At 41.2% G+C, this 11,793-nt stretch overlaps 1 protein-coding gene across 2 annotated transcripts in view; it reads left to right on the top strand.

The window, feature by feature from the left end:
* Positions 1–11,793, top strand: part of BTBD8 (BTB domain containing 8) — an 84,681-nt gene continuing 72,888 nt past the window's right edge. For both annotated transcript variants that reach the window (XM_084873371.1, XM_084873370.1), the window contains exons 1-2: positions 1–225; positions 8,028–8,225. In XM_084873371.1, the coding sequence (XP_084729497.1) occupies positions 77–225; positions 8,028–8,225 (347 nt within the window). In that variant the 5' untranslated portion in view covers positions 1–76. The remainder of the gene's footprint in view (positions 226–8,027; positions 8,226–11,793) is intronic.

Here is an 11,793-nt window from a genome sequence, read left to right as displayed (position 1 = left end):
GAGACGCCCCTTTCCCCGGGAGGTGGGGCGTGAGGCTGCGCCGGGAGCCCGCCGGCGCCGCCAGCCTCCGCGGGACATGGCCCGGCGCGGGGAGGGCGGCGCGGCCCCGACGGCGCCGGCGGGGCCCCCCGCAGCGGGCACCCCGGGGCCGCCGCGGAGGGGGCCGTGCGAGCGGCGCCGGCTGCAGGCGGAGGTGTCGGAGCGGCTCAGCCAGGACCTGCTCAGGTAGGAGGCGGCGGGGACTCAGCCGCTTCGGTTCCCCGCGCGCCCACCTCCGCCCCCCGACCACGCCGCGGCTCTTCGCCGGCGCCGTCCCGCCTGGTGCTCCGCGCCCCGGGCCGCCGCGCGGGGTCCGGCGGTCTCCTCCCCGCGGAGCTCCGGCTCGCCTCCCCGCAAGAACCAGCCCGAGCTGCGCGGGGACCGCGTACCAGTGGTTCCAAAAGAAAACCAAAATCAATACCATAGTTACGTGCGGCACCCATGGATGCCAAAGGTCGGGGTGCCTCCAGGGTTCGCGGTCCTGGGACGTACACGTTTTGCTAAGCTTTAAGCAGTTTTATGAAAAAATGATAAAATTAGGCAGGAAAAAGAATATTTAGAGTGAGGAAAAATAGGACAAGGTACTGGATGGAGCCGTGGAGGTCTCTTTCTTCCAAGCTGTCTTTAAACAATGCATCACAAATGCTGACATAGAAATACTTCCCTATTGCCACCTGCTTCCCCTCTTCACCTACAACCCTCCACAGCTCCCAGCGGCTGCAGCTCCCTGCAAACCCAAGCAGAGGGAGGGTTGTTGTGACACTTAACCCAGACTACGGTAAATCCAGCCAAAGTCACCTCAGTTTCTAAAGAAAATGAAGCTTAGAAGTATCCTCCAGCTAATTTCCGTTTCCACCAAAACATTGATGCTTGAACTTTAACTTGCATCAAAATCACCTGGAGGCCCTGTTAAAATTTACATGTACCGAGTCCCAGACCCAGACCATAGGTCCGATTCATTGAGTCCAGGTGGGGCCTGAAGTTTTTGCATTTCTAACAAGGTCCCAGGTGATGCTGATGCTGCTGGCCTGAGCCACACTGGGAACTACTGAGCTAGAGTAAACTTAGTTACTACTAATAACAGCTGTACTACTAATAACATTTTTAAAAAGCACTTTCACTCACACTTAAAAGGCTCCAGCAGCTATAAAATGAACTTTATAAGGTTAAAAACATTTCCTTTTAATTTGGGTGGGCCTATCCACCAGAGATGCTCCTTTGTCTCCACCAGTGGTGGATGGATGGAAAACATGGGGAAAACAAGTCTGAAGTTGTTCTGTTTCTAGGGTGAGTCTCTAAGGATGAGGTGCTCCTCCTCAGTGACTTTATTCTTCTGGCTGCATTGTGAGCAGAAAGTGTCATGAATTTAAGGAAGATAACTTATTTAATTTATATAAAGAAAATTAGGTTCAAAGGACAGCAGGTGAAGAATTTATCTTCATTCTAGCAGCTGTTAAGGACAGGACCCTGCGCTCCCAACTTCTTATCCTATATAACAAAAGGGTAATATGCAAATTGACCATAAGGGCAAAAAGACCAGCACTACTGGTTGCTGTGAGGAGCACTGACCACCAGGGGGAAGATGCTCAGTGCAGGGGCTGCCCCCTGGTGGTCAGTGTGCTCCCACGGGGGGGAGCTCTGCCCAGCCACAATTGGGGCTCATGGCTGTAAGCGGTGGTGGCTGGAGCCTCTCCTGCCTCCTCCACAGCTCCAAGGATATGTGATTGCAGGAAGTAGGCCTAAGCCATCAGTTGCACATCCCCCTAGGGCTCCCAGGCTACCAGAGGGATATCTGCCAGCTTAGGCCCAATCCCCTGGGGAGCCAGCAGGTGGACATACCCTGAGGGGTCCTGGGCTGTGAGAGGATGCACGCTGGGTTGAGGGACCCCTGAGTGCACGAATTTTCATGCACCGGATCTCTAGTTGAAAAACAAAACAAAACAGGTGCATGCCCTAGCCAGTTTGACTGTGGATAGAGCATAGGCCTTTGGATTGAAGGGTACCAGGTTCGGTTCCTGTCAAGGGCATGTACCTCTACATTGATACATCTCTTCTCTGTCACTCTCCTCCAACTCTCTCTAAACAAATAAAAATTAAAAAGAGGTGCAGCATCTTTTTAATTACAAAAAATCTTCACATACTCACCCAGCCACCTTAAATGCTAAATTGTTCAAGCACAGCAATATCGTTGATTTATTTTACAAATAGTAATGAAGTAGGTAGCACCTATCTGGCTCTGTTAGGAGCAAACTCCTGTAGAATTAAAGATTCATAGGATATGGCTTTTGTGTTTGTGTTTACACTCTAGTGAGAGAGAGAATAACCAAACTAAAGTGATGTTGGGACCCCTGTGAGATGTAGAAAGCTTTGTAAGGTAGCATCTGAATGATCTCTGGGGGTTGATTAAAATTGATTAGGTAGAGATTAGTAAGGGAGAAATCAGAGGGGAATGGAGATTGGAAAGAGCTTGATGTAGTCTCGGGAAGCAAGTTGTATTAGATTTTTCTAAACAGCAAGGAATAGAAACACCTCTGGGTTACCTGAGGCATTAGGATATATGGAGAAGTAAGGCAAAACAGGAAACAGTTTCAACATAAAAAAAAAAGCCAAATCTGAGATCTGATGTAGAATTGGAAAGTTGCTGGGGATATAACAGCAACTGTGAAATGGACCATTATTCAGGAAAATTGTAGTAAAAATATATAATACTTCTTGCTATCCTACTATTAGCTATACCCTGAACTGATACATAATGGTTTATATACTCCTTTGTAAGGTAAATCTTATTATTCCCATTCATTTTTTTTAAATATATATTTTATTGATTTTTTTATAGAGAGGAAGGGAGAAGGATAGAGAGTTAGAAACATCGATGAGACAGAAACATCAACCAGCTGCCTCCTGCACACCCCCTGCTGGGGATGTGCCCACAATCAAGGTACATGCCCTTGACTAGAATCGAACCTAGGACCCTTGAATCCACAGGCTGACAATCCATCCACTGAGCTAAACCGGTCATCATACAAGGAAACTGAGCATTAGAGAACAAGCAATGGAGTTGAAGAAGAATGTTGACAGTCTGGCTCCAGAGATATTAGAGTTACTTGCCCAAGGTGACATGACCAGAATTTGAACCCAATCTGCTTTCTCTGATATAAACTGGTCTTCCAGTAACTTTGTTCCTTCATCTTTGCTTCTCACATTTCTTTTTCTTACTCTACTTTGGATCAGCTTCACAACACTTAGAGTGCGGTCAGTTGGTCACTGTTTACTATAGAATATTTCTGCCAGAGTTTACTTGTTTAACTACCACATTGGCTATGGCTAACCTTGGCTCAGTCTGTGCCCGTACAGATGTGGTTAAGAGTATTAGGATCCTGTGGTGCTAATAAAAGCCTAATATGCTAAGTGTCCGACTGTTTGACCAGTCGCTATGACATGTACTGACCACCAGATGCTCCAGCTGGTAGGTTAGCTTGCTGCTGGGGTCCAGCTGATTGGGACTGGATGAGACGGGCCAGACACATCCTGGAGCCCTCCCGTGGTCCCTCCCCAGCCCCAATTGTGCACCGGTGGGATCCCTCGTCCTGTGCCCTTCCATAATCCAGGACCCCTTGGGGGATGTCAGAGAGCCAGTTTCGGCCCAATCCCTGCAGGTCAGGCTGAGGGACCCCACTGGTGTACTAAATCATGTACCATGCCTCTAGTATATAAATAATAAACAAATTGGCAGCTTTATTTAGGAGGGGATTGTGGGTTTGGCAGGCAATCAGAGTGACAGTAGATGAGGTAAACAGATAAAGTGACACTAAATTATGGAGGCCTTTTTTTCAGTAAAGAGTTTGGAATATATGTGGAGGCAGTGAAAAGCCATTGGTTTTAGGGGGGCTTTTTTTTGTTTTGTTTTAACATCAAGTATTATTTTATATTAGAGGCCCAGTGCACAGAATTCATGCACGGGGCTGGGGGAGGGTGACCCTCAGCCCAGCCTACACCCTCTCCAATATGGGACCCCTTGAGGATGTCTGACTGTCCGTTTAGGCCCGATCCCACTGGGCTCCCAACTGCTTGCCTGCCTGCCTTCCTGATTGCCCCTAACCGCTTCTGCCTGCCAGCCTAATCACTCCCGAATCACTCCCATTCCAGCCTGATTGATGTCTAATTGCTCCCCTGCCAGCCTGTTTGTCCCCAACTTCCCTCCTCTGCCAGCCTGGTCACCCCTAACTGTCTTCCCCTGCAGGGTTGATTGCCTCCAACTTCCCTTCCTTGCAGTCCTGGTCCCTCTCAGCTGCCCTCCCTTGCAGGCCTGGTGCCTCCCAACTGCCCTCCCCTGCTGGCGACCTTGTGGTGGCCTCCTTGTGTCCACATGGGGGCAGCCATCTTTGGCCACATGGGGCAGCTATTGTGTGTTGGAGTGATGGTCATTTTGCATATTACTCTTTTATTAGATAGGATTAGTTTCAGGTGTACCCATTGGTGGTTTTTATTTTTAAATAAAGGATCAACGTATTTAGGTTTTGAACTGAGGAAAGAGAAATTGAAACAAGGAAACCAGCCAGGAGATTTTGTAATAGTTGGAGATACATAATGGTGGCGTAAATAGAAAAGGTGAAAGGGATTCATATGGCAATCGATGAGCTTGGTGACCAGTTACATGTGGAGGAACAGGGAGAGGAAAACATAGAAGATGATGCCTAAAATTAGGACATTTGAAAGGGAGGAACATGGTGAATGTTCAGAAAGCCATATCAAAGAGACCTTTGGAAATCTGTCTGGAGTATAGTAGGGAAATTGGGAGAACAGATGTAGATTAAAGGTTGGTGGCATCACCAGCATCCAGTTGTCCAAACCAAACAATGGAGAGATCCTGGCTTATTCCCGTCACCTTCTACATCCAGTCACCAACTATTGCCAGTTTTATTACCTAAATATATTTTAATTATATCCTTATTTTCTGTCACCCTTCATTTTCTCCTGGCATAATTCCTTTACATCATCCATCTGGGCTGTATAGTAGTCTTCTCATCTTCATTCTTCATTCTCATGTTCCCGTAATTCCTGTTCTACACAGCTAACAGGTGATATTTTGAAAAATAAATTTATTCACGTTTCGAACCATTTGGTGATTCCCCTTCAACTGTAAGATAGAGTTAGCCTCTTTGCCTCTTTTTTTTTTTTAAAGAAATATATTTTTATTGATTTCAGAGAGGAAGGGGGAGTGAGATAGAAACATCAATAATGAGAGAGAATCATTAATCAGTTGCCTCTTGCAGGCCCCACACTGGGGATCAAGCGCATAACCCGAGCATGTGCCCTGACCATTACTTGGATTGAACCATGATTTCCTGGTTCATAGGTTGATACTCAGCCACTGAGCCAGGCTCTTTGCCTCTTATTCATCTTTATCCCTATAGCTTCATCTTTCATTTCTCATCTCAATACTTTGCTGACCAATTTGTAGCTCTACACTCATATATATTAGGAACTCCTTTCTACCTTGTTTTGTTTCTCTGACCAACTCTTACTCAATCTTGAAAATCCCATTTGGTTTTCATGTTCTCTATAAGGTTTCTCTTATGTCTGTCTCTGAACAGACAAATTTACTTACTTATGTTATTGAATATAATTTTCAGGCATGCCCTCACTACTACTATTTTATATACTCTTTGAGGGCAGATACTATGTTTGTTTTAGGCATGTTTATGTCCCAGTGCTTAGTAAATAGTACTTCTCGAATAAATATTTTAGTGATAATTAGGTTCAATCAGCAGTCTAAAATGCTTTAGATAGGTTAATATAGTAGTAGTTGTTGGTAGAGAAATTATGTGGGGAGAAACTGGGCCGTGACATCATTGAGTCTTTGCTCTAACCCCGGGGTCTGCAAATTGCAGTTCACAAGCCACATGCGGCTCTTTGGCCCCTTGTGTGTGGCTCTTCCACAAAATACCACGGCCTGGGCTAGTCTATTTTGAAGAAGTGGCGTTAGAAGAAGTTTAAAACATTTGGCTCTCATAAGAGATTTCAATCTTACTGTTAATATTTAGCTCTGTTGATTAATGAGTTTGCCAACCACTGTTCTAACCCGTCCTTCCTTAGATCTTACTATTAGCTGAGCCAATAAACCTCTCTTAAGAGGTCCAAGTCAGATGTTGTTACTTGTAACTGATACAAGTGGTTTTATAAAATAAAAAACTATATATTCACATTAACAATTTTTAACACATTAATTTTTAAAATATTTTAAATACTCATGAGCATCTATTATGAGCAAAACAGATTCTCTAGTGAAGGTTATATGGCTACCAACTTCCTTGGTGAAGTGGGGGATGGAAAGAAGGTGGGTGGGAAGAAATAATTATTTGTACAATTTGAATTTGTATTAATTTTTGTGAAACCAATATATTTTTGCATAACTTTAAAAATCAACTATGAGAATAAATTATTGATGAAAATGTTGACTAAAATGCATCTGTTTGCTCATCATTTCCAACTTTCTAAAAGCTTTGCTCTGAAGCATTTGTCTTGTTTAGGATAAAATACAACAAAATTTAACAGCAGATATTGAACTCTTAGTATATACCGTAGATACAGAATTTTTCCTTTGGGGAGTTCATTGTCTAATAGGGAAAAAGACATAAATATGATGATGCAATGACAGAAGTACTGTAATAGAGATATGTACTGAGTGCGATGGGAACAGAAAAAGAGCCATTAGCTTGGTCTTAGGGGAGTGTGTTAATGGCAACATTCTAAGCTTTCACTGTAATGGATATCTTTATCCATTACTTGGACTCCTATAGTGAATGGTGTGATTGCCAATTATACCCTGCAAATACAAGTCCTCTGAGAATACATATCTTGTTCATGATAATGTTATAGTAATATGAAGTAAAATAAAAACTTACCATGGAGACAAAGATTATATTATCACAGTTTCTATTATGCTGATTTCTGTTCTTTTTTCACCTTACCATACATATTATCAGTGGGCTATGTCTGTACATTAATAAAATAATTTGAATGGGTTTAAAATCATTTTAATAATAGTTCAGAGTATGGTTAGTTGTGTTTGTTATGGGGGTGGTGATGGAAAAGGGCTAAATGTCACATTCTTGAAGACAAGTCTGCATTTCAGACTTGGTATTTAACAGTGGTCAGAAGAAAGTGTACCGGTTTCTAATCTGTATTATCTATTGTTATATCTGTTTTGCTGGCATTGTTGACTGTTTACTTTTTTTACTTCAGTTTTAGTAAGATTTAAAAAAAATTGATTCTGCACAATGTCAACTATATTATTACTTTGTTTTTCTCAAAATAAACCTAAAATAAAAAATCAACACAAATAGCAGGAAATAAGTATTACTATTATTAAAAGGAATAAAAAATATTTTTTTGAAAAAGTAGTTTTACTCTTTTAGTGAAATTACTTTGATTTTCACATATAACTTTTGGAAAATTAGACTCATAGCCAATATTAAATAGTGTTCTTCGAAATGGACCAAGAACAAACTCATTTTATATTAACATATTTATTTTATGTTACCTCTGCATTTATTTTGTGTTATTTTTAAAACTTACTTTACAAAAATGGATATTTATACCAATAAAAGAGTAATTTTCTAGTTAAACCGGACATCTTTCAGATGACCTTCCGGACGTCTGTCCAGACAAAGCCTTGGTGGCTGGGCCAAGGCAGAGGTGGTTAGGGGCGAGCAGGATGGCAGGGGAGAACTGTTAGGGGGATCAAGCCGGCAGGCAGGTGAACAGTTAGGAGCCAGTGGTCCTGGATTGTGAGAGGGATGTCGGACTGCTGGTTTAGGCCTGATCCTCCAGGTATAAACCGGCAGTTGGACATCCCCGGAGGGTTCCAGATTGAAGAGGGTGCAGGCCAGGCTGAGGGACACACCCCCGTACAAATTTCGTGCCTCTAGTATTATATATCTGTGAGTATCACTAATTAAACTATTGTTCCTTTTTATTCCTGACAGGCTTCTAAGGGAAGAAATCCATACAGATGTTACTTTCTCTATAGGTTGTACTGTGTTCAAAGCACACAGAGCAGTCCTTTTTGCAAGGGTTCCTGACTTCTATTTTCATAGTATTGGACAAATATCAAATAATTTAACAAATCATGAGCCTATTGCTGTGGAGAACTTTGAAGCTTCAGAATTTAGAACATTTTTACAGTAAGTGCTTTCTTTACTTTTTTTCTCTTATATTTAAGTCTAATGTGTAATCATTTTTAAAACATATTTATATGTCATGTCATATATTTTTATAAACTTCTAAGAAAAATCCATTCATTTAAATTCCAAATTATCTTAACTTAGTATTAGTGGAGGCTAAGTATTAGTATTAGGGTATCAGGAGACTTAGTATTGGTAGAGGCTACATACTAACTTGAGATTGATCCTGAGAGAGAAGAAATGAGTAGTGAGCTATCTGTTAATTTGAATGAATTACTCTATGCCAGAATTTCTCAACAGCAGCACTGTTGACATTTTGGGTTAAATAATTCTTTGTTGTAAGGGCTGCTAAACATTTTCGGATGTTTAGCAGCATCCCTGGCCTGTAGCCACTAGATATCAGTAGCACTTCCCCTCCACATCCTTCCTAGAGCTCCTCCCCCACAGGTTGTGACAACCAAAATATCTCCAGACCTTGCCACAAGTTCTCCGGGTAAATTTGCCTTCTGTTGAGAATCTCTATATTATTGATATAGAAAGCTTTAAGTAAATTATGTATGTTTATAAAAATATGAGATCATAAATTTTATTCTCTTGACTTGTATGTGGTCAACATTTTTGAAAATAGAACTTCCATTGAACTTGCTTTTGGTGAAGTTAGAGAATGGTCATTGTTAAATAATGGGATAAAGTACTTTATGTTAATCCCCATTTCTAATCGAATAGAATTCAATTTAGATGCTTTGCTGTTATCTGTTCAATTGTATAATTATTTGACACTAATTTTTGCTAAATGTATCCAAGGGAAAGTACTTTCTAATGTATTTACTCAAAATTATATCTCTTTTTAAAGAACCTATTTAAAGGACTTTAGAGAGGTCTTAAATACCTTAGTACATTGATTTTCAACCTTTTCTATCTTATGGCACATATAAAATAATTACTACAATACTACAGCATACAAATTTTTAAAAATGTTTTTTGCCGATCTGACAAAAATCAGTATAATTTTTATTTATTCACATCCGATTACCTATTGTTATGTTGGCTGTTGTCATTTTTTAAATTTGACAATCTAAGGAAAAAGAGTCCAGTGACCCGACTAGATAGTCAGGTATTACATGTTTTAGAAATTCTTACAGCACACTGGTTGAAAATTGCTGACTGAGTGTTTAAGAACATGGGCTCTAGGACTAAAGTGCCTGGAATCAAATTCCCTTCTCTGCCATTTGGTAGATGTGTGCCTCACACTTAATCCCTATTTTCCTGGAATTTCCTCAAATGTAAGATGCCTGGCATATGAATAAGCATTATAAAAATTGTTAACTAAGTTTTTTATGTTTATAAATCTTGAGATGTTTATTTGTATTTCATTTCAGTAATTTAAATACTGCCATCCATCATTTCTTCCCTTTCTCTAATATATGGAAGTTAGTATCATTCTAATAATATTTTAGTGATTTTCTGCCCTACCAACCCTCACATATACTTACTTAGTAGATATTTATTGTGCCCTATTTTGGGCAATGTCATGTGTGAAGGGCTAGGTATGTACTGGCTAGTGGTATTTTATTTCAGTTATTGATAATAAGTGAGGAAGGGGAAATTTTTCTCTTTCCCTCCTCTGCTTCTTTTGGCTGGCCAAATAATCAAATCAACAGGAGGCAGATTGTCAAGAGTAAATAAATTTAATCTCGTGCACATGGGAACGCCACATATATGAGATGAGCAGAGATAGAAAAGGGGACTGAGGTATAAGACATTCTGAGTTAGGGATGAGGTATTGCCTCTTGGGGGCCCTCAAAGTGTCATTTCCAGATGATAAGAAGAGCAGATCTTTAAACTGAATTAAGGACAGACATATAGACCTAAGCCGTCAGTAGGACATCCTTAGTGCTGCCGCAGAGGCGGGAGAGGCTCCTGCCACGGCTGCTGTGCTTGCCAGCCATGAACGGCTTCTGGCTGAGTGTGCTCCCCCTGTTGGAGCACACTGACCATCAGGGGTCAGCTCCTGTGAGCGTCTGCCCCCTGGTGGTAAGTGCACATCATAGCTACTGGTCGTTTTGACATTCAGTTACTTTGCATGTTACCTTTTATTATATAGGATAGGATGCTTTTATTTTATTTTATCTTTTTTAAGAAAGGGTTTATGGAGCCATATACTAGCCAAAAAAGGACCAGGTCTTGGGGTATGAAGTCTAAACCACAAGCAACAGCTCTAGGTGGAGATGGCAACGTATCCTTGGTTTTATGCTTTTAGCTCTTACATTTAGCCCTCTATAATCCATTTAGAGTTTTTTTTTTTTTTTTTAAAGGCTTATTAATTCTTTTTTTTAATATATTTTTATTGATTTTATACAGAGAGGAAGGGAGAGAGAGAGAGAGTTAGAAACGTCGATGAGAGAGAGTCATCGATCAGCTGCCTCTTGCACACCCCCTACTGGGGATATGCCCACAACCAAGGTACATGCCCTTGACCGGAATCAAACCCGGGTCCCTTCAGTCCCCAAGCTGACACTCTATCCATTGAGCCAAACCGGTTTCGGCTAGAGTTTGTTTTTTATTTTTTATTTTATTTATTTATTTTTTTAATAAGTTTTTATTTTTCATATTATTACAAATGTTCCTTCCCCCCCACCACCACCATTGCTCTCCTCCACCAGGTTCCCACCCCACCCTCTGCCCTTTCCCCTCTCCCCATTGTCCTCATCCATAGGTGCACAGTTTATGTTCAGTCTCTTCCCACGCCCCCCTCTCCCCTTTTCCCCAAGAATTGTCAGTTCACTCCCCTTCCATACCTCTGATTCTATTATATTCAACAGTTAATATTGTTCATCAGATTTTTTTAATTTCCTTGGTTTTTAGATTCACTTGTTGATAATTACGTATTTGTTGTTCATAATTTTTATCTTTGTTTACTTTCTCTTCTGAAAGAACCCCCTTCAGCAATTCATATAATTCTGGTTTGGTGGTGATGAACTCCTTTAGCTTTTTTTTATTAGTGAAGCTCTTTATCTGGCCTTCGATTCTGAGTGATAGCTTCGCTGGGTAGCTTATTTTTGGCTGTAGGTTCTTGCTATTCATCACCTTGTATATTTCTTGCCATTCCTTTCTGGCCTGCATGGTTTCTGTTGAGAAGTCAGCTGACAATCGTATAGGTGCTCCTTTATAAGTTATTACCTTCTTTGCTCTTGCTTCTTTTAATATTCTCTCTTTATCTTTTGCTCTTGGAATTTTAATAATGATGTGTCTCGGTGTGGTCCTCTTTGGATTCCTTTTGTTTGGAGTTCTGTGCACTTCCTGGGCTTGTAAGTCAAATTCTTTCACCAGGTGGGGGAAGTTTTCTGTCACTATTTCTTTCAGTATGTTTTCGATATCTTGCTCTCTCTCATCTTCTGGAACCCCCATAATTCTGATGTTGGTTCGCTTGAAGTTGTCCCAGAGGTTTCTTACATTATCTTCAATTTTCTGGATTCTCTTGCCTTCTAGCTTCTGTGGAGGAGTGTCTTCTGGCTCTTTATGTTCCAAATCTTTGACTTGATTCTTGCGATCTTCCCTTCTGTTTTTA

This window comes from Pipistrellus hanaki (genome assembly GCF_964339955.1).
Source record: "Pipistrellus hanaki genome assembly, chromosome: 2".
Lineage (NCBI taxonomy): Eukaryota > Metazoa > Chordata > Mammalia > Chiroptera > Vespertilionidae > Pipistrellus > Pipistrellus hanaki.
The sequence above is the reverse complement of the archived record's forward strand: the minus strand, read 5'-3'. Positions and strand labels throughout refer to the sequence as shown.